General features: G+C 35.0%; 1 protein-coding gene across 1 annotated transcript in view; it reads left to right on the forward strand.

Annotated features, from left to right (window-relative positions):
• The first annotated feature begins 228 nt into the window (after positions 1-228).
• The window catches only part of LOC149804257 (uncharacterized), a 51,098-nt gene continuing 27,717 nt past the window's right edge, over positions 229-23,609 (forward strand). Inside the window, exons 1-2 of the mRNA XM_089938150.1 lie at positions 229-408; positions 16,642-16,843. Coding sequence (XP_089794276.1) covers positions 244-408; positions 16,642-16,843 — 367 coding nt within the window. The 5' untranslated portion in view covers positions 229-243. The remainder of the gene's footprint in view (positions 409-16,641; positions 16,844-23,609) is intronic.

A 23,609-nucleotide genomic window follows, 5' to 3' on the forward strand; every position in this document is an offset into this window, starting at 1 on the left:
TGCCCCAGTGCTAGACATCACTATAAACTGTCACACTGCAGACATCGTAGCGATATTACTGAAAAATTGTTAAAGCTCGTTAAAAATACAAATATCACACACACACACACACACACACACACACACACACACATGTTATGAATTGCACTTAGTTGTTCTCGTTGCATAATACTCAATGATTCACCATGATAAATGCTTTTGGATCGCCTACTTAATAATCATTCCCTTGTTTAGATCTTTGGTATGAGTTGGATTTGGATTGATATTTATAAGGTGTGTACCAAATATCCTCAAGATCTTTTATATTATAAAGAATTCAGAGATGACACCGGTAACAGTGTATATTTACACAGGAAAGCCCAGTGCCACAGTCAACATGTATTGGATGTAAACAGAATAGCTAGTATGGTGAGTGTCAGCTCTGCAAATAATTTGATTCTTATACTGTATCCTGAAATCTTTCAACAAATACATGAAACTAACTAAATCTCCCAAATGTTAGGACGATGTTTGGATTAAGGCTTGAGTTTGTTAGGCCTAGTGTAGGTTAATATTCACACTCATTTTGACATCTTTGGTTTTTTTTACAATGAGCTTAGCATATACAGACAAGCACTCTTCTCTTTTTTTTTTACCCTGACTTTTAATGGTAGCGGAGATGTCAGAAAAAAAAAATGGAGATATACTTCTTGGTTGAAAAGCATATAATATATACCGGAATGCTATGATATCGTGGGTCTTAAATTTTGCGATCGGTGAATAAGTAAATAAAAAACACTGACTTTCAGGATAGTATATAAGTTTTTTTTTTTTGTTCTTTGCTCAGTATTAAAATGCATTTAATTTCCAGTTTTAATCAAATGACTGCGGAAAACGATCGATCAGCAGACACCATGTAGATTCTAGGTTATGCAAGGGGAGTTACTGTGATGTGGTAATACCCTAGTCCTACAATGTAAGGCATAACACGTTATTTTTGTTTTAGTACTATGTCTTACTACCCAAAGAACGGCTTGTATAGTGTGTTCCGATGTCGGTTGACACCGGAAATGAGTAATCAAAGTTTCAGGAATATCTCACACACTTGACAGCTGATATCAACACTCTTCCACAAATTGATGTGTAATTACTATATTTACTGTGCTATTTTTATCCTGGTGGAATCAAAATATGACACTAGCAAATGGACGCATTTTCGTATTCCACTGACATACATTTGAATTTGTTGAAATGCGTCGGTAGTCAAAGTATGCCCAAGTAGGTTCATGTAGGGGTATGTTTCTTGAACGAAACGAAATGTTGCTTACAGTTCCAGTAGGCATAATATATTTTTATTCATTTCATTAAAGAATAATATTTCAACATAACCCAGTTTCGGCATTCCTGGCTTTCATCGCTTTCCAGGAAAAAGAAACATGAAAATAGGTCCATTTCTTTTATGAGAATTTGAATTTATTAGAGAAAAGATATCAGAGTAAGTAAAGTCTGACTAAAACATCATGACAGAATTTGTAAGAAAAGCTTTGTTATTTTAGTTGCTAGTTGTATGAGATATTCCTGGAAATTCTACTTTCGTTATGATGTTAGTCGACATCAAAACATGCTACATAGCGCCATTAGTTAGGCAGTAAGACCCTGGTGTACACAACATAAATATCAATGTCAAAGTCTTACATGTAGGACTAGGTAATAGCCCAAAAATGATTGCATATACTTGGCCTAATGATGGGAACTTTATGTACCACCATGTTGGCCTATTCTGCGCATCGTGTAATTCTGTGCAACAATACAACATTCCTGTAAACAGTGGATCACAAGTACTTCTGGTTGAAAATCCAATTTGTATCAAGAAAGAACGATCGTCCTTTAATTCAGGAAAGTGATATTCATAAAGTGCACAAAAATATCCCACATTTCTACCCTAAATGCATATGAAAATGTGATTTCTAAAAGTCAACATGAAGACCCACTCCATGACATTTTTGAAATTTTAACACAGAAAATCCTATTTACTATATATCTTTTAGAATCATACAAATAAATACATTATATAAAAGATGGAAATATATATCATAAAATGAAACTGCATTTAATCCAAGTCAAATTTGCAAGCAGTTGTCCCACACATACAAAATCATCTGCTATCAAAAATGTCCATTTGCCGTTTGAATAGGATTCTCAAGAAATTGCCCAGAATATAGTCTGTTTCTAAATTCTTTGGTATTTTTATCCCATAAATGAGACCTTGTAAACTTATTATGTCCTATTAATTATTGTTTCTCTTCAACATAATAGGTTATTATTTTTAAAAAATGTTGAACTTTACATTTTTTTAAATATAAGATCTGTTTAGTTTGCTTAATATCTCTTGACATTTATTGGCAATGTTACGTTGAATTTTGCATAACCAGCTATTGTTGTTGTTGTTGTTCTAGGGTTTAACGCCATTTTTCAGCACAAGATAGGCTATACATGGCGGCCAGTATAACTGGTGGAGGAAGAACCCTGGAAAACCCAGGGAAGAACTAGTACCGACCCACGAGAAGCTACTGGCAGGCTTTCCCACATACCGACGCTAGCCGAGCCTTTAACTCAAACCCATGCAAATGGAGGTGAGATGACAGTGATCCGGAACGGTGAGCACTTTAGACCACTCGACCCCTCGGGGCCCCTATAACCAGCTATAAACTTGGCCTAATTAATCTACTGAAATGCTGACAAAAACAGTCTAGAGTAATGCATTTCATTTCCATAACCCGATGGATAAATATTACATATTATCAAGGTCATGAACAGAATACGCTGACAAATTGCAAGTCATGAAAACACAGGGGTGTTATCCCGTGTGTCCAAAAGTTGATATTATTTTGAAAAGAATATTCTGGCGACAATTGCCTCTTTTCAAATGGTAAGCATTGCAGTATTTTATTTTTGTCATTTGGTTGAATTTAGTATGCATTTTGCTTCAGTATTGGTGGCGGAAACCTTGAATGCACAGAAATGCCTGACACCATTGTTTATGTTGCACAAAGTGTAAATCAGCTTGAAAAATGGATTTCTACTTCCATGGCACTCATTCTGCCACCTGTGGTGTCCAACAGAAACTTATCAGAGAGAATTAAAGAAATGCATCTGTAGTCACCTGTGATGGGTGGGGTGGGGTCGGGTGGGCGGGATTGTTGCTGTGAATGAACCACCAACATGACCACAAAATTGCATGTCGACCTCAAACTGTCTAAACAGCTCCCTGTGTTCCAATGAAAAATAATAAATCGTGCACAGGAAAGTTTTAAAGTCAACAACTGTCAGTTGCAAAAGCCACCAGAATCCAACAAACATTCATCCTTCACATTTTGACTCCTATTTGCTACCATAGATACGATCTCTTGGTTTTGTGACAAATATGTTAATTAACTATCTAATTCTTGCATAAGATCATTTGGATTCATCGATTTGTTACAGTGTTAGCGATTTTAAGAAGATAAAGATTCTGTTTGAGAATATGGGGATGGTAATTATTGGAATCAGTGATAATAATGGGTGTATGTTTAAAATAATGTACTCGTTAGCAATCCCAGCTGTATACCGAAATGAACTGGCTATGCAGAAATAGTAACTTACGGTTATGTAATGTATATTAGTATATGATAGGTTGCACTATACAGATGCAGAAAAATCTGAATATCAAGATAAAATAGTACCCATGATAACATAGAAACCTACCATACCTTGTAATCATTACTAACTGATAGTATTACTACCTACACTGCAATATGGTAGTCATTACTAACTGATAGTCGGATTCGGCCAATGTGGATATGTGAGAAAGCTTGCCAGTAGCTTCTCGAGGGTCGGTGGTTCTTTCCCGGGATTTCCCGGTTTCTTCCTCCACCATTAATACTGGCCGCCATGTATAGCCTATCGCGTGCTGAAAAATGGCATTAAACCCTACAACAACAACAACAACAACTAACTGATAGTATTACTACCTACATTGCAATATGGTAGTCATTACTGACTGATAGTATTACTACCTACATTGCAATATGGTGATCATTACTAACTGATAGTATTACTACCTACATTGCATTACTACCTACATTGCAATATGGTAACCATTACTAACTGATAGTATTACTACCTACATTGCAATATGGTGATCATTACTAACTGATAGTAGTACTACTACCTACATTGCAATATGGTGATCATTACTAACTGATAGTATTACTACCTACATTGCAATATGGTGATCATTACTAACTGATAGTATTACTACCTACATTGCAATATGGTGATCATTACTAACTGAAAGTATTACTACCTACATTGCAATATGGTGATCATTACTAACTGATAGTATTACTACCTACATTGCAATATGGTAGTCATTACTAACTGATAGTATTACTACCTACATTGCAATATGGTAGTCATTACTAACTGATAGTATTACTACCTACATTGCAATATGGTAATCATTACTAACTGATAGTATTACTACCTACATTGCATTACTACCTACATTGCAATATGGTAATCATTACTAACTGATAGTATTACTACCTACATTGCATTACTACCTACATTGCAATATGGTAGTCATTACTAACTGATAGTATTACTACCTACATTGCAATATGGTGATCATTACTAACTGATAGTATTACTACCTACATTGCAATATGGTAGTCATTACTAACTGATAGTATTACTACCTACATTGCAATATGGTGATCATTACTAACTGATAGTATTACTACCTACATTGCAATATGGTAGTCATTACTAACTGATAGTATTACTACCTACATTGCAATATGGTAATCATTACAAACTGATAGTTTTACTACTACCTACATTGCATTATGGTGATCATTACTAACTGATAGTATTACTACCTACATTGCAATATGGTAGTCATTACTAACTGATAGTATTACTACCTACATTGCAATATGGTGATCATTACTAACTGATAGTAGTCCTACTACCTACATTGCAATATGGTGATCATTACTAACTGATAGTATTACTACCTACATTGCAATATGGTGATCATTACTAACTGATAGCATTACTACCTACATTGCATTACTACCTACATTGCAATATGGTAGTCATTACTAACTGATAGTATTACTACCTACATTGCAATATGATAGTCATTACTAACTGATAGTTTTACTACTACCTACATTGCATTATGGTGATCATTACTAACTGATAGTATTACTACCTACATTGCAATATGGTAGTCATTACTAACTGATAGTATTACTACCTACATTGCAATATGGTGATCATTACTAACTGATAGTAGTACTACTACCTACATTGCAATATGGTGATCATTACTAACTGATAGTATTACTACCTACATTGCAATATGGTGATCATTACTAACTGATAGTATTACTACCTACATTGCATTACTACCTACATTGCAATATGGTAGTCATTACTAACTGATAGTATTACTACCTACATTGCAATATGGTAATCATTACTAACTGATAGTATTACTACCTACATTGCAATATGGTGATCATTACCAACTGATAGTATTACTACCTACATTGCAATATGGTGATCATTACTAACTGATAGTTTTACTACTACCTACATTGCAATATGGTAGTCATTACTAACTGATAGTATTACTACCTACATTGCAATATGGTGATCATTACTAACTGATAGTAGTACTACTACCTACATTGCAATATGGTGATCATTACTAACTGATAGTATTACTACCTACATTGCAATATGGTGATCATTACTAACTGATAGTATTACTACCTACATTGCAATATGGTGATCATTACTAACTGATAGTATTACTACCTACCTTGCAATATGGTAGTCATTACTAACTGATAGTATTACTACCTACATTGCAATATGGTAGTCATTACTGATAGTATTACTACCTACATTGCAATATGGTAGTCATTACTAACAGATAGTATTGCTACCTACATTGCAATATGGTAATCATTACTAACTGATAGTATTACTACCTACATTGCAATATGGTAATCATTACTAACTGATAGTATTACTACCTACATTGCAATATGGTGATCATTGCTAACTGATAGTATTACTACCTACATTGCAATATGGTAGTCATTACTAACTGATAGTATTACTACCTACATTGCAATATGGTAGTCATTACTAACTGATAGTATTACTACCTACATTGCAATATGGTGATCATTACTAACTGATAGTATTACTACCTACATTGCATTACTACCTACATTGCAATATGGTAACCATTACTAACTGATAGTATTACTACCTACATTGCATTACTACCTACATTGCAATATGGTAGTCATTACTAACTGATAGTATTACTACCTACATTGCAATATGGTAGTCATTACGAACTGATAGTAGTACGTTAGGTAGTAGTAAAACTATCAGTTAGTAATGATCACCATATTGCAATGTAGGTAGTAATACTATCAGTTGGTAATGATCACCATATTGCAATGTAGGTAGTAATACTATCAGTTAGTAATGATTACCATATTGCAATGTAGGTAGTAATACTATCAGTTAGTAATGACTACCATATTGCAATGTAGGTAGTAATGCAATGTAGGTAGTAATACTATCAGTTAGTAATGATCACCATATTGCAATGTAGGTAGTAATACTATCAGTTAGTAATGATCACCATATTGCAATGTAGGTAGTAGTACTACTATCAGTTAGTAATGATCACCATATTGCAATGTAGGTAGTAATACTATCAGTTAGTAATGACTACCATATTGCAATGTAGGTAGTAATACTATCAGTTAGTAATGATCACCATAATGCAATGTAGGTAGTAGTAAAACTATCAGTTAGTAATGACTATCATATTGCAATGTAGGTAGTAATACTATCAGTTAGTAATGACTACCATATTGCAATATGGTGATCATTACTGATAGTATTACTACCTACATTGCAATATGGTAGTCATTACTAACTGATAGTATTACTACCTACATTGCAATATAGTAATCATTACTAACTGATAGTATTACTACCTACATTGCATTACTACCTACATTGCAATATGGTAACCATTACTAACTGATAGTATTACTACGTACATTGCAATATGGTAATCATTACGAACTGATAGTATTACTACCTACATTGCAATATGGTAGTCATTACTAACTGATAGTATTACTACCTACATTGCAATATGGTAGTCATTACTAACTGATAGTACTACTACCTACATTGCAATATGGTGATCATTACTAACTGATAGTATTACTACCTACATTGCAATATGGTAGTCATTACTAACTGATAGTATTACTACCTACATTGCAATATGGTGATCATTACTAACTGATAGTATTACTACCTACATTGCAATATGGTGATCATTACTAACTGATAGTATTACTACCTACATTGCAGTATGGTAGTCATTACTAACTGATAGTATTACTACCTACATGGCAATATGGTAATTAAAAATCAGTTGAATGGCAGAAGATGTGTGAGTCTTCTTGGAAATTTTCCCTTTTTGATGTTACTGATATGAATGAATGTCTGTGATAAAAAAGGTAAAACTATTTTGTTAATTAGCTGGTCTGTCAAAAAGCTCTAAGACTTCACCAAAACACCCCAGAAGATTATTCCAAAGCACCCTTAGTTAATCAGGATAAATGCATACACTTAGATAAAAACAACAACAAAAAGGAATATTGTTGTTGTTGACAAAAATATCTTGCATTGTTTAATTAGCTGGTAAGAATGGAGTTTTTTCCTTTGTTGGTTATCACCAAGGGACAGAAATCTTCTGGTCTTCATACAGGCCATGCAACAGATACAATTTTTAAATAACTGCTGCTTGAAAAAAATCACATAGAATTATAATTAATGTTCATATTATTTTTAACTTAATGAAATATTTGAGTTTCTTGGCATACTATCTCTCAAAATTGATGGTAGGCAGGTAGATTTTTTAAAATTTTCTTTTATTTATTTTTATTTTTAAAACATATGTATTTAGTGTGACTTTTTGTGAATTTTTTTTTTACCATGGGGAAAAACCGCTAGAGTTAGCAATGATAAACAGGTAAGGTGAGCTGACTGGAAACGCATATATATTTTTTTGCCTAATGACACAAGTATAAAAAAATTAATAAAAGTTAACCAATTCTAAATAAACCTTGTTTATATACATGTCAAAGAGCAGTATACTTATCAAGTCAGAATCACAGGAATGAGCACCTGGTGGGTCCTGGATACATATAGCTCAATGAAATAGTTGAGCATTCAGTTATTTTGCTGTGCATTTGGTATTCATTTATCCATATGTAACAGAATGCTCTTATTGAGTACAAAGACTGGTATTCATTTATCCATATGTAACAGAATGCTCTTATTGAGTTCAAAGACTGGTATTCATTTATCCATATGTAACAGAATGCTGTTATTGAGTTCAAAAACTGGTCTTCATTTATCCATATGTAACAGAATGCTCTTATTGAGTACAAAGACTGGTATTCATTTATCCATATGTAACAGAATGCTCTTATTGAGTTCAAAGACTGGTATTCATTTATCCATATGTAACAGAATGCTCTTATTGAGTTCAAAGACTGGTATTCATTTATCCATATGTAACAGAATGCTGTTATTGAGTACAAAGACTGGTATTCATTTATCCATATGTAACAGAATGCTGTTATTGAGTTCAAAAACTGGTCTTCATTTATCCATATGTAACAGAATGCTGTTATTGAGTACAAAGACTGGTATTCATTTATCCATATGTAACAGAATGCTGTTATTGAGTTCAAAAACTGGTCTTCATTTATCCATATGTAACAGAATGCTGTTATTGAGTACAAAGACTGGTATTCATTTATCCATATGTAACAGAATGCTCTTATTGAGTACAAAGACTGATATTCATTTATCCATATGTAACAGAATGCTCTTATTGAGTACAAAGACTGGTATTCATTTATCCATATGTAACAGAATGCTCTTATTGAGTACAAAGAATCAGATACATAAACTCTTTCATCACTTTGTGGGACTTTGTACATAGCTTAGAAACATTTCTTGGATTTTGAATTTTCATTTTTTTAAGTTTATTTAAGATTTAATTCAAATATTTCTGTTCATTTTGAGAAAAGAATATGAACTGTAAAAGATAATTTAATGTGTCTTTGGGTTTTTCTTTCAGGAGTCTTGACTTGATTAGTTGCAACCCATAAATAGTTAATTAATTGCCACTGGAACAGATTTTAATTACTTATGTTCAGTTTTGTATGCTGTTATAAACTAAAGACTTCACAGTATAAAATAATAAGGCTATTGAAAAGCATGGGTCCCGGTTCCAGCATTCAACCATCACAGCAACTAATTGTTGGCATGATAAATAATGAAAAGTCTAAAAAATTCGTCTTAATCAATTTCAGTCATATTAATGTACATACTCACTGATAAGATGATTCCAACTGCAAAATGCACAGACCCATATCTGGTGTTGCATTATGTGCCGACAGATCTGGGTGTGTGCAGTTTGTTAGGAATAAACAGTAGAACAAACAACATAGACCCCAATAATAATACAAATAATAATGAGGACTTTGTATAGCGCCTAATCTTTGGAAGCTCTAAGCACTTTACAACATTAGACAACACCTATAAGATAAAAAACATATAATGGTATGATTACAAAACAAACACCATGAAATTAGAAAAACATATAATTAAAAAAACATACTGAGAATATTTAAGGTAGGAAACATTATTAGGTCTTTAAGTTTGTTCTTGCAGTCGAAATAAGTGAGTTTTGAGAGCACTCTTGAATGGGATCACTGTGTCTTTGTGTCTATGTTCAGTATAATAATAATAATAATAATAATAATGACCTTATTTAAAGAGGGTAACACAGTTAGCTAAAAACTAATCTATCTTGAGGCCCTCATACAAAGGAATTTATTTATTTAAGCTGCATCTCTGAAGCCACTGGATATATTGGGTTTGGAAGAAGGAAATAGAGTGGGCATTTCTAATCTCAACTGGAATATTATTCCAGAGCAGAGTTCCAGAGTATTGGAAACTTTTTTTAAATAACTCCTTATTTGGTTTGGGAATTTTATACTGTTTGGTAGATATGGATCGCAGGTGGGGAGTATTACCAGGTAGCCTATACTGGAATAGTGATTGTAAATATTCAGGAGCACTATTATGAGATATCCTGTACATTAATTTGGCTTTTCTCAAACAGATTCGGTCTTTAATAGGTAATATTTTTAACCTACCAGCTAAACTTTCCTTGCTTTCTTTCTGGATTGATATTAACCCAAATGCTCTTTTTTGAAGATGTGCCAGCTTTGCTATGTTTTTATCATTTGAATTACCCCATACTGTACTACAGTAGTCCAAATAGGGTTGTATGTAACTGTTATAAAATAATTTTCTGTGCCTTTCAGGGAGAAAATGTCTTATCCTACTGAGAAGCCATAAACTTGAATTGACTTTTTTATTGATATGTTTGTTACGTTCAGTCCATGATAGGTTATTATCTACCAGAACACCAAGTAGTCTATCATGACAATCCATTTGCAGATTTGTATCCTTCCATGTCAGACATAGTTCATCACTATCAAGATTTGTCCTTCTTTTGCCGTGTTGAGATAAGTAATATTTTAGTTTTACCAGTATTTACCACCATGCCATTACATGTGCACCAGTTTTCCAGTTTGTTTAGGGCATTCTGTAAAGAAATTTCGAGTTCATGCTTTGTGTTTTGGATGTCTGACAATGTTGTGTCATCTGCATAGAGATCTGTAGATGATATTGAGTCTCTTAGTAAAAGTGGTAGGTCATTAATAAATAAAATGAATAGTAATGGACCTAGAATTGAGCCTTGTGGTACTCCATATCTAATTGTTTCAGGTTCAGACAGAACATTATTTATGTAAACATGTTGTGTTCTCTCATTTAAGTACGAAGTAAACCATCTAACTGTTCTTTCATCACGCTGGTCGATTTTTAGTTTCTTCAAAAGGATTTCATGATCCACCATGTCAAAAGCTTTCCTGAAATCTACAAATACAGTTCCTATTATTCTACCTTGGTCAAGTGCTTGAAGCCATTTATCAGTTAGGGAGATCAAGGCAGTCTGACAGGAATGTTTCTGTCTAAAGCCTGATTGATTAGGGTGTAACGGCAAGTGTTTGGTTAAATATGACATGAATGAGTCATGGACATGTTTTTCAATCAATTTTGACAAGTTTGGTAGTATTGAGATTGGTCGGTAGTTATCAGCATCATCCTTAGAACCAGATTTGTGAATAGGAGTTATTTTGCAATTTTCCATAATTTGGGGACAGATGAGGTTGCAATACTTAAATTAATTATGAATGTTATGCTATCTACAATAGCAAAGGCAGAAGATTTGATGAGTCGTGGACCAATCTGATCAAGTCCTGTAGCTTTCTTGGTATCAAGTTCAGTGAGACATTTTTTAACAAAGTTTTTTGACACTGGTTGGATAGAGAAACATACCTTCTAAGAGATTTTGCTGCTGCAGAACTTTTTCAGTTCATTAAAGTTGTTTTCTATCACTGGTTCTTTTAACTTTGTGGTAATGTTGATGAAAAAATCATTGAAAACATTTGCAATGTCAGTTTCATCAGTGACTATGGTGTCATTTACCAGAAGTGAGTGAATTTTATTTGTCTGTTTTTTGTGCGTTTCTCCAGTGAGTTCATTTAAGACTTTCCAAATGGAGTTTGTGTTGCTCTTTTTGTTTTCAAGCAATGATTGATAATAAGTTTTTTTTAGCTTTTTTAATCATACATGTTATTTTATTTCTCCATACTTTATATTGTGCATGGTTTTCCATAGCCTTGAATTTGTCTCATGTTTTCATAGCATCTAGGATTTCAGTAGTAAGCCAATTAGGTTGAATTTCAGTCTTTACTCGATGTACTTTCAGTGGTGCATGCTTAGATACTACATCCATGAATAAGTCAGTCCACACCCTCATGGCTTCATCTATGTCATCCAAATTTTGGATCATATTCCGTGGAACTTTATATAGGTCATTGAGAAATTGTTCTTCATTAAAATTTTTGAACGATCTGTAAGTGATCATTTTATGTGTATTTTTCTTATTTTTCTTGCATTTAACCTTTCTTGTCAAAAAAGTAGGATAGTGGTCACTAAGACCAATATTTGGTACATTAACACAAGCCACATTGTCTGGTAGGTTGGTATAAATGTGGTCAATAAGAGTGCTCGATTTTTCTGTTACCCTTGTAGGCTCATTTACCAGCTGGTCTAGGCCTAATGATTCAATAAATTCCATCCAGTTGTTCCTTATTTGAGTACTGAGAAGGTCCTTATTTATATCTCCGAGTATATTATGTTTCTTTCTCCTGTGCTAGAACATTTTCCATTTGTTTCAAAAAGTTATCATTCCAAAATGCTTTGGAGGAAGGTGGCCTATAAATGAAACCAGCTAGGAAAGATTTTGCATTATTTTGAAAAATTTCCACCCAGATACTCTCAATTTCATGTGACTCCATGTCAAGTCGCCTTTTTACATTTACATCTTCCCTAATGTATACAACAAGACCCCCCCTGCTGTCTCTCTCTCCCTACGTAATGGTTTATTGTAGCCTTGACAGTGAAATAGATCATCATTGTGGTTAGCATTTAATTTGGTTTCAGTGAGTCCTAAAACATGTATATTATTTTCCTTGGAAGATAACATTAACTTAATCTGGTCTATCTTTCCCACTATACCTTGTACATTTAAGTGACCTATGTTAAAACCTTTCGTATTTAGTTTCATATCAATTATATGTATGTCATCATGCAATGGGGTACTCACTGAGATTGTCTCCATACTACTTTTATCATTCTAACATCCTATTTCTATTTAAATGTTCATATATATTAGCATCTACGAAGTCACATACAAACCCTGAAAATCCATTTACATTTGCATCTACAATAGTGTCCATTGAATAGTTAGAGTCAAGAGTCCGACTGGGTACATTTAGATTTTTTGTAAATGAAGCATTGGCATTCTCCTCTTTGCCAGCTTCCTAATATGTATACATTGATGGACAAAGTCTTTGTGTCCATATTTATGGCACCTGAAACACTCGATCTGTTTGCCATGATGGCATACTTGTGTCATGTGCCCAGTTTCTCCACAGTAGAGACAGCACTCTTCATTAAAGTGCCTGAAAATGGGGGCATACATGTTAATATTTCTCAGTAGTTGAGAGGTTCCTTTTCTGCTTAGATGAATTTTGTCTTTGTGGTAGAGACTAAGGTTGACATCCTGATTCTGAAGAAAGAAAGATGTGTATTGTGGAATGTACTGTAGGTTGAAGTCTTCACATAGGTCAATTAGCAGATAATATATTTCTTTGGCCTTGGTGTCCACACGAGGAGGTAGTCCTGATATCATTAATTTACATGTATTTGGGCTGCAATACCTAGCAGCATACAATAAACTTTCAAAATCTGTTTTGAGTTGATTTAGTGACCTTCCCTCACATGCATCATTTCCACCTACTAAAATAATAATTTGTTTGTATTTGGTTAGGTCACTGTTCATTATTCTGTCAGTGATGTTGTTGATTTTTGCACCTCTTAGAGTCTGTACATCTGTTTTAAAAAGTCTCCTTGGTATTATACTTTTCAAAATTGAAGAGCCAATTATTAGAGTCCTATCTTTATTCAATCTTTTATTTTCACTGTTGTCTACCTCTGAAATATTTATGAATTTCAGATTGCTTTTTTTTCTTCACCAATTTTGATTTGAATACTTTATAAATGTTTCATGCCAAATGTCACTTTACATGTATTTGTTTCAACAGATTGTTCAGTTTGTACATGTTTGCAGTACAAACATAAAACATTTACACATGTATACCTGAGGCCCTATTTAGATTTAAATACATTGCAGAGGAGATTACTGAGACTTCTCTCACAAACAGTAAAAACAGGAAGGCTGTAAAATTCGCACTAGTCTAGACCAATCACTACACCAGGTGTCCTTTGAAACACAGAATCCTTTTATGGACATGTACTATCAGACACTCTTTGCATAATTTGCTGTATCTATCTCAGTGTTAGTTCATGACAGTAGCAGTATGTACCTATTAGGTAACATAATTTGCTGTATATATCAGTGTGCTAGTAGATGACACTTTTGTTGTTCTAGGGTTTAACGCCATTTTTCAGCACAAGATAGGCCATATATGGCGGCCAGTATGACTGGTGGAGGAAGAACCCTGGAAAACCCAGGAAAGAACCACCGACCCACGAGAAGCTACTGGCAGGCTTTCCCACGTACCCACGCTAGCCGAGCCTTGGACTCGAACATACGCAGACAGAGGTGAGATGGCAGTGATCCGTAACGGTGAGCGCTTTAGACCATCGGCCACTCGGGGCCCCAGTAGATGACACTAGCAGTCACTGAGTGTGTGTGTACGATTTGGATTTTTTAAGATAGCTTTCACAATTTTTATTTTTATTTCTGATTTACCTTGCATACTGTGTCTTGGCAAATCATAAACCTTTCATTTCAACAACATGACCACTTCATTTTTTAAAAGGAAACATTTTGGCAAACATATCACCAGGACAAAAACAAAATTATGAGAGGAAGGAAAATGGGCGTGTTTTATTTCTTATCAGGTCCATTATTAGAAGAGTTCTATCACGAGAAATATGCATGTTATTTTGAGGTTTTCTGATTGATTGAGTGTGATTAGGATGCAATATCTGAACTATTGACAGTTTTTGACACAGTTCATTATCATAATTTGTCTGTCCCAAATAGATCATTAGATAAGCTTATCTTTATAAGATTCAGTGATTCCCTTACAACTGACAAAGAAAAGCATACTGGGAAAACAATATTAATGACATGGTCAAAAACAACAACAAAATCTAACATTCACATTTGTCTTGATACTTTAGTTGCAATAAAGTCAGTCTTGTTTACATATCACAGGTATTAAATACTAAGTCAGTCTTGTTTACCTATCACAGGTATTAAATCCCAAGTCAGTCTTGTTTACCTATCACAGGTATTAAATACTAAGTCTGTCTTTTTTACCTGTCACAGGTATTAAATACTAAGTCAGTCTTGTTTACCTGTCAAATGTATTAAATACTAAGTCAGTCTTGTTTACTTATCACAAGTATAAAATACTAAGTCAGTCTTGTTTACCTATCACATGCTAAGTCAGTCTTGTTTACCTGTCACAGGTATTAAATACTAAGTCAGTCTTGTTTACCTATCAAAGGTAATAAATACTAAGTCAGTCTTGTTTACCTGTCACAGGTATTAAATACTAAGTTAGTCTTGTTTACCTATCAAAGGTAATAAATACTAAGTCAGTCTTGTTTACCTATCAAAGGTAATAAATACGAAGTTAGTCTTGTTTACCTGTCACAGGGATTAAATACTAAGTCAGACTTGTTTACCTGTCACAGGGATTAAATACTAAGTCAGTCTTGTTTATCTGTCACAGGTATTAAATACTAAGTCAGTCTTGTTTACCTATCACAGGTAATAAATACTAAGTTAGTCTTGTTTACCTGTCACAGGGATTAAATACTAAGTCAGTCTTGTTTACTTGTCACAGGTATTAAATACTAAGTCAGTCTTGTTTACCTATCACAGGTAATAAATACTAAACTCTATTTTCAGGTTAAACATATTGAGCATGGGCATCTTTAAAATGAAAGCTGAAGGTTAAAGGTCAGGAGGATTGGTACAAGTACCATTCTGACATTGATTTTGTGCATGTTTGTCAGCCATTTTCTGGAAAATATAACTAGATTGTAATCTTTGGGGTACAGCTGGCTTTTGATTGATTTTAAAGTCAAAAGGTAAAATGTCATGGTCTCTTTAACTAATTATAAGCTACTAGGGTAAGTCATTTTTGTCATCTCTAGACATAGAGGTCACTCATCTGAGAGCAGGGGTGTCAACAGTTTTGGTTAATGTTTGGTCATTTGAAAACATTACTTTTAAGTTTTCAGTGAAAATATATTCTGTATGGTCCCAGGCCTAGAACAGGGGAGGGATCAATTTTATAGATCAGAATCAGTAAGCACTGCCCTTTCATATTTATGCACTCCTACCTTCCCTTTGACACTTTTCAAGGTCAAGGTGATTTCAGAGTGAAAACATGAATCTGTATCGGGCAGGCTAGCATACATACATGTCCATTAAATTCCTTGAAAAAAAAATCTTGTCTTATGGGTTGCCAGTTTAAATTTCCCCATGGCATTTCTCATGAAGCTTGTCAGTTGGTTTCCCTATAATGTGGAACGTCCAAGTTTTTGCTTTTACTGGTTGGTTGGTCGTAGAACAAGAAAATTAGAGGTGGAGGTAATATTAAGTGAAAGTATGCTCGTGTTTAACAGTTTTAAGATATTTTTGATGATTATCAATCTGTATCAGTAACCTTGTATCATATGCTGCCCTTTTGCAGGGGCAGGGTCAAAGGTAAAGGTCAGGGTTACCATATTATGTCTCTGACATTCATTCTAAGTTGAAAGGTCAGGCTTTCCACTGATAGCTTCTTTTCATCTTCCTTTTGCCAGAATTCAGATCAGCGACAGAATGACCTCAGTGTCGTAGCCATATGTGGAACTGAGGTAGGAGACGACAGCCTTCTGTCTGGCTTGAGTGGACTGGATCCAGATGCCAGTAACAATGCGATGGGATCTAGAGATGAGAGACAAGGGAAAAGTGTTACCAGTAGTCTGCTTTTCAGTGCCTTGTTTTCCACGGAGGAGGATAATGGTAGGGATCATGGATAGTTTGATGTTGTTGTTGTTGAGTTTAATTATAGTGGCGTGCGCACAATTGTGCATGTGCCACTTTTTTCTGACTGCACCGCAGCCTGCTAGTTGTTCCTGGGGAAGGGAATGGTGCCACCTTCCCCAGGCTTTTATGGGTTCAAGGAACCCTGATAGTTTGGCCTCAGTCTGTGGGTCCATAAAGGTCCCTTACAGTTGAATGTTTGGCTGTCATTATTGGGAAGGAGAGCTCGGGAACGGTCCTGGTTGCTTCACATCACTGGTTTCTTGTTGCATTTGCCTGGTGTTTCTTGCAGTTTTTTTTTTTGGTTTTTTTCTGAAATGTTCTAAAAAGGGGGGCTGTTCTATGCTGTTTATAGTTGTTAGTAGAAATCATGTATGAAGAGAGATTTTCAAGGTTATTATGGTATTACTAGTTGAGGTGTTTAGGGTGTGCTTCCTACGTTATGTTATTTAGAAGTTTTTAGATATTGCCTCTATAAGTTATTTATTTATTAATGTTTTTAGAGATTGAATGTTATTTATACTTTATTTAGCAAGAGACTGGAGTCCTAGCCGATTACACGGTTGGTTAAGGACATCTAGGACCGGAGTCCTAGCTGATTACTCTGTTCATTAAGAACATCTAGGACATCTGATTTTGCGGTTTCCTTAGTTTTTGATAGGGGCTATGTATGTGAATTATTTATTAATATTTTTATAAAATTGAATGATATGTTATGGGTTTTTATGTGGGGGCTTTTAAATTTATTTAGCTAGTTACTGGGTCTTTTGGTTTTGTGGGGATATTAATTATATTTTGTTCCTAAGTCCTGCTGAGTCTATGAATTTTTTTATATTTTTATATGCTGATTGTTTATTTTTATTAGAGTCCATAAGTAACTCTGGGTATGTGTGTGGTGATCCAATCTCTTTTTGGTGTTTGATAAATATTTTCCTAGTGGGTTGATATTTTGGGCATATATTGAATACGTGGTGTAGATCCTCGGTGGTGTGACAGTTAAGATAGTTTGATGACTTCAGACATTCATTGCATGTTTGTGTTTTTGATGTCTGCTGTGTGGCAGTTTATAGTGATGTCTAGAACTGAGCATCATGTTGCAGACATGTAGCATGATGTCCCACCCAGTCACATTATCCTGATATCAGGCCAACAAGTCCTAACACTAACCTTTTAGCTGTTAGTGCCATTTTTATAAGTCTTTGGTATGCCTTGGCCGGGGTTCAAACCCGCATCCTCCCACATCTGAGACGGACACTCTAACCACAAGGTCTACTGCCATATATATATATATATATATATATATATATATATATATATATATATATATATATATATATATATATATATATATAAGATAAACCTGACTTCAAAAACAGTCAACTTAAATACACTGGCTGATCATGGCCAACTTAGGTTGTTGAGAACCTGCTTTTTCAGATAATCAGAGCAGGGTGTGTGCTGTCTTAGTGTATGTATACAGACATACATGCATGCATCCATCTGTCTGTCCATCCATCCATTCATCCTTGCATGCATGCATATATACATACATACATACATACATACATACATACATACATACATACATACATACACACACACACATACACACACACACACACACACAAACACACACATGCATACATACATACATTCATACATACAAGCATGTCAGTGTATCCTCCAGTTGTGTAAAATTGAGGGTTTAAAAAAAAACTTGGTGTGAGAACTTGGGGTTAATTAAAAAACGTGTGTGGGGTGGTAAAAAATGTACTAAAATTTTTTCATCTGACTCGTACTTTTTCAGCTTGAAATAGGATATTGCAACTTGCACAACATACTCTCTCTTTTTCTCTCTCTCTCTAAACATACAAATAAACCAAAATGCACAATTAACAAATGCATTGTCCATTCAAAGAATAATTTTATTAGTTCATTTTTCTTTTAATGTCATACTTTTAACAGTCTCCTTATAATCTTTTTGAAGCAGTATTATAGACCAACACATTACATACAGGCCAATACAAAAAGCCAAATAAATCTTAACCCAAATGGCAGTTAATTTACTGCCTGTCATAAAATGTGTACTGTCATCGGTTTACGTGTACTTAAAAAATATGCATGACAACAAAATGTGTGCATCACTTTTCACCAGCATGTGTCCCTGACACACAAATGTGTAAAGTTAATCACTGGCATGCATGGAGACAGACAGACAGACACATAACATACACATATGTGCACAAACACATACAGAGTTTAAAAACAAAAAGACTCAGTATAGAATTTGCCATTGTAACTTTTATTCCCATAGTAGAGATAAGATACTAGAATTCCATATGGTTACCAAATAATCCATAGCAACAAAGCCCAAGTTAGAGAAGCTGTACAATGTATTTAATAACAGCCATAGCTTACCCAAGCTGTACAATGTATTTAATAACAGCCATAGCTTACCCAAGCTGTACAATGTATTTAATAACAGCCATAGCTTACCCAAGCTGTACAATGTATTTAATAACAGCCATAGCTTACCCAAGCTGTACAATGTATTTAATAACAGCCATAGCTTACCCAAGCTGTACAATGTATTTAATAACAGCCATAGCTTACCCAAGCTGTACAATGTATTTAATAACAGCCATAGCTTACCCATGGCTATTGTTTAGCCATTGTTTTCATGCCAAATAAAATGCATCATCCATTTCATGTGCATACATCCGCCTATAGAGTGAAGAATTGTCAGTATGACATTCCTTGTGCAGTTGTCCATAGTATGTTATGTGCAAAAGAAGCACAGATAGTTCATCTTTTTAAAGGATGTCTGCAGAAAGCTGAAATCTAACAGACTCCAGCCACACTTATTAGAGAAAGAAAATCATTCTGCTTCTTCATTGGAATTTTTCAGCTTTCCTGTTACTGAAAATAAGGAGTCTTCTGACCAGAATTCAACTCCCAGCACATCGCTTTCTCCTATTGTTAAGGAGATGCAGTGATCATGTAGCTGTGTGTCGCTGCCTCACATGGAGGCTATGCACTGCTCATCCCATAGTATTTTGCTCCCTCCCATTATGGAGGCTATGCACCACTCATCTCATGGCATGTTGCCACCTCCCATTGAGGAGGAGATGCAGCATCTATACCATAGCATGTCATTGCCTCCTTTGGAGGAGGAGATGCAGCGCCGATACCATAGCATGTCATTGCCTCCTTTGGAGGAGGAGATGCAGCACTTATACCATAGCATGTCATTGCCTCCCATTATGGAGGAGATGCAGTGCCTATACCATAGCATGTCATTGCCTCCTTTGGAGGAGGAGATGCACTGCTCTTCTCATCGTATGTCACTGTCTCCTATCGAGGAGATGTACCGCCACCACTCTGTCAGAGGTTCTGTATCTCACCCTCCCACTGGGAGGGATCAGCTCCACACCTTAGTAATGCATCTGTTGATGACCCAGTATCCTCTGATCATCACACTAAGGCCTCACAGTATGGAGATCGGGTTCAGACCGAGTTCCACCCTCTACCACCTCATTATGAACATTGAGAGTCTAACTAGTGGGCTCAGACTAGGTTAGGGGATCACATTGGTATCCCCCTTTCCTATTATCCCAATGAATCCCTACAGGATGTTGGGCCCTCAACCTCAACCTTTGTCATGTATGCCTCCATGGGGTTTTGGATCTTGCCCTTATAATAGAGGCTATACTGTACCTTGTGTCCTGCCATCACCTCATCACCAGGTGGAAACCATTTAGAAGGCTAGAGGCATCTCTTCTTCAGGAATGACATGTTCTTGTCTCACTCCAGCTCATGCCATTCCTTTAACCCCTACTCACCATGAAGCTGAGTGTTCCTATATCATCTTCACCTCCTAGGAACTTAGTGATACCCAAGCATTCTCCAGCTCAGAGTGTACTCAATGATGCTGTTTCCATTCTGTAATTAGTTTGACATGGAGGAAGCACAAGTGATGCCCCTGCTTCTATGTCCACTCCTTCATCTCAGTTAGTTGTGGAAGAGGAGATATGGTCTTTTGACAAGGTAGTAAATGAAGTATATCGCCTCTTGTGTCCTGTTATGTATATTTAATTTAATTGTTTGTTAGTTAGGGCTTTTTCAATTTTTTTAAAAATATTTCATTACATGCTATTCTAACGTAACATTATATGTTGCATTTGACCTTGGCCAAAATTGAGTTCATTTCTGCTTGACCCAAGTTGACTTTTTTATTTTATTCATTATAAACAACTAATGCATAGCTAAATTATTCACTATATGTATGGGTTTAAACTCAGTTGTATTATTAATAGAAGAAGTAAATATGTTGATTTGGGTGAGAGTTTTGGAATTTCCAAAATGAATTATAAGTAATCCAGGTAATTGGTTTGTAGTCATCAGGATCATTCTAGAATGTTATTTTCCATTAGTTAATGTTTTGTTTTTTTTTATAGAAAATGGCAATTGTGGCATGAGGTAAAGTAGAGAAATATATAATCTTATAACTGTGAGGACTTGGTCATTTGTGATTCAACATCTTGCACTTTCAAGTTGCATTATGTTGTGTCCAGTTGGGATGAATTTTATTTCTTCAAATTATTGAATTCAAGTGATTTGTTCTCACTGGAAGTACAAAAGTGCTCTGATAAAATTCTTGGATAAAGACATTCACTGAAAATTATTCTGAATTCAAACCTTCAGTTATATTGCTATGATTCAGCAAAGACTGTTGAAAGACATTCACTGAAAATTATTCTGAATTCAAACGTTGAATTATATTGCTATGATTCAGCAAAGACTGTTGACACATCAACACTCTGTAAGCTATAACAGACACAACATTGCCTTCAGTTTTTTTGAATTCTTCGGGACTTGTACTGAGTTTTATTCAGGACTTTAAATTACTAGGACTTGTGTCTGGTCTAATTCTTGGATTATTTTGGGATTTAATTCACAATAACGTAAGTTCTGGTACTGTGAATGCCAATTCTCCAGTATTTTGACAACTGGCTGATCCACAATGTTAAAATCCAGTCGCTTTATAAAGATCTGTACCACTGTTGGTCTGTGGTAACTCAATTGGTCCGTGGTAACTCAATTGGGCCTTCTGCCCAGTCTCAAGAAATTGGGACTCAAACCATCACAGGACTTCATTTACATGGGGATGAATTTCCTCACAAACCAGAACTTAATGCGATCTTTCTCAGACAGCTTTGCAAAATGCAAATTATGTCAGAAAGATATTGATTTGTATGCTGTGGGTGAGAGTGCTTTACGATCTCATACAGCTGGAAAAAAACACCAAGCTTATGTAACAGCTGCTAATATGGGAAAAGAAGAAGCCATTAGTATGTTATTTTTTTGACAAAAGAGGTATGTCTGAGTTTTAAAACAGAAAACTGCATATCATCTTATTTTTGAAAGTAGTTTGAACCGTTTCTATTTTGGGACTGAATGGAAAGACAAAAATTGTAATGAAAAAGATAAATCTAAAAATATAGGAACCAGCTAAGCTGAGAGAAATATTAATATGTCTAATATGAAATAGTTTAATATACACATACACAGTTTAACATAAAAAACAAAACAAATATCTTTGTTTTGTTATTTTGTTTTATGAGGGTGGGTGGAGTTTTAAATAATGATGCCACTTCATAGGCTCGTATTAATTTAAATTTGTTTCATGAATTTAATATTCATAGGTTGGCGTCATGCGGGTTTATTGCAGGGTGTCCTTTTAAAATTCTAAAACTGTTATCAGGATCTCATTTTCTTAGTTGGAATTATTGAAAGAGGGTTCTGTAAAGTCTTCCCACCCCCCAAAAAACAGGGCCCCGAGTGGCTGAGTGGTCTAAAGTGCTTTCCGTTACGGATCACTGCCATCTCACCTCTGTCTGTGTAGGTTCGAGTCTCGGATTTGGCCAGTGTGGGTATGTGAGAAAGCTTGCCAGTAGCTTCTCGAGGGTCGGTGGTTCTTTCCGGGGATTTCCTAGGTTCTTCCTCTTCCATTAATACTGGCTGTCATGTATAGCCTATCATGTGCTGGAAAATGGCGTTAAACCCTACAACAACAACAACAACAACCAAAACAAACCCAACAGTATTAGCAAGAGCTTTAATATTAACAGTTTTAAACTTGTTTCAGAACAAACCACCATCTGCTGAGGCTGAAAGTCAGAACTCAAACTTAACATCTTCAGCCCCTTCTCCAATGGTCTTGTCAGATTTTGTTTCAAAGGAGGAAACATTAAAGGCAGAAATAATATGGACTCTGCACACCATCAACTTGCGCAACAATTTTTCCTCAGATTCTGGAATCAGTCATATTCCAGTGTACGTTTCCTGACAGCAAGTTTGCAAAGCACTTTGGGCTTTCAGACAGGAGAACAAGCTGTATTGCTGCTTTTGGGTTAGAACCTTACTTCACATCATTGTTGGAAGAAAAGGTGAAGCCAGATGATTTTGTTATTCTTTTCAATGAAATTATGAATAAAAAGAAGAAACACATGGATTTTCACATTCATCATTGGGACTAGGACTTGGTAACAACACAATTATTTACATCTAGATTCCTTGGTCATGCCTCTGCATCTGATATGATGAAGCATTTGATGATTCCACACAGAAGCTAAACATAAGGAACATGGTTCGGATCTCAATGGATGGGCCTAATGTCAGCTGGTCTTTTTATGCAAAAGTCGACCTTTCATTGGAAACCAGCCACAGTATCCAGTTGTTGAAT

The sequence above is a fragment of the Sinohyriopsis cumingii genome, chromosome 2, assembly GCF_028554795.1.
Source record: "Sinohyriopsis cumingii isolate HCF-2022 chromosome 2, ASM2855479v2, whole genome shotgun sequence".
Taxonomy (NCBI): Eukaryota; Metazoa; Mollusca; class Bivalvia; order Unionida; family Unionidae; genus Sinohyriopsis; species Sinohyriopsis cumingii.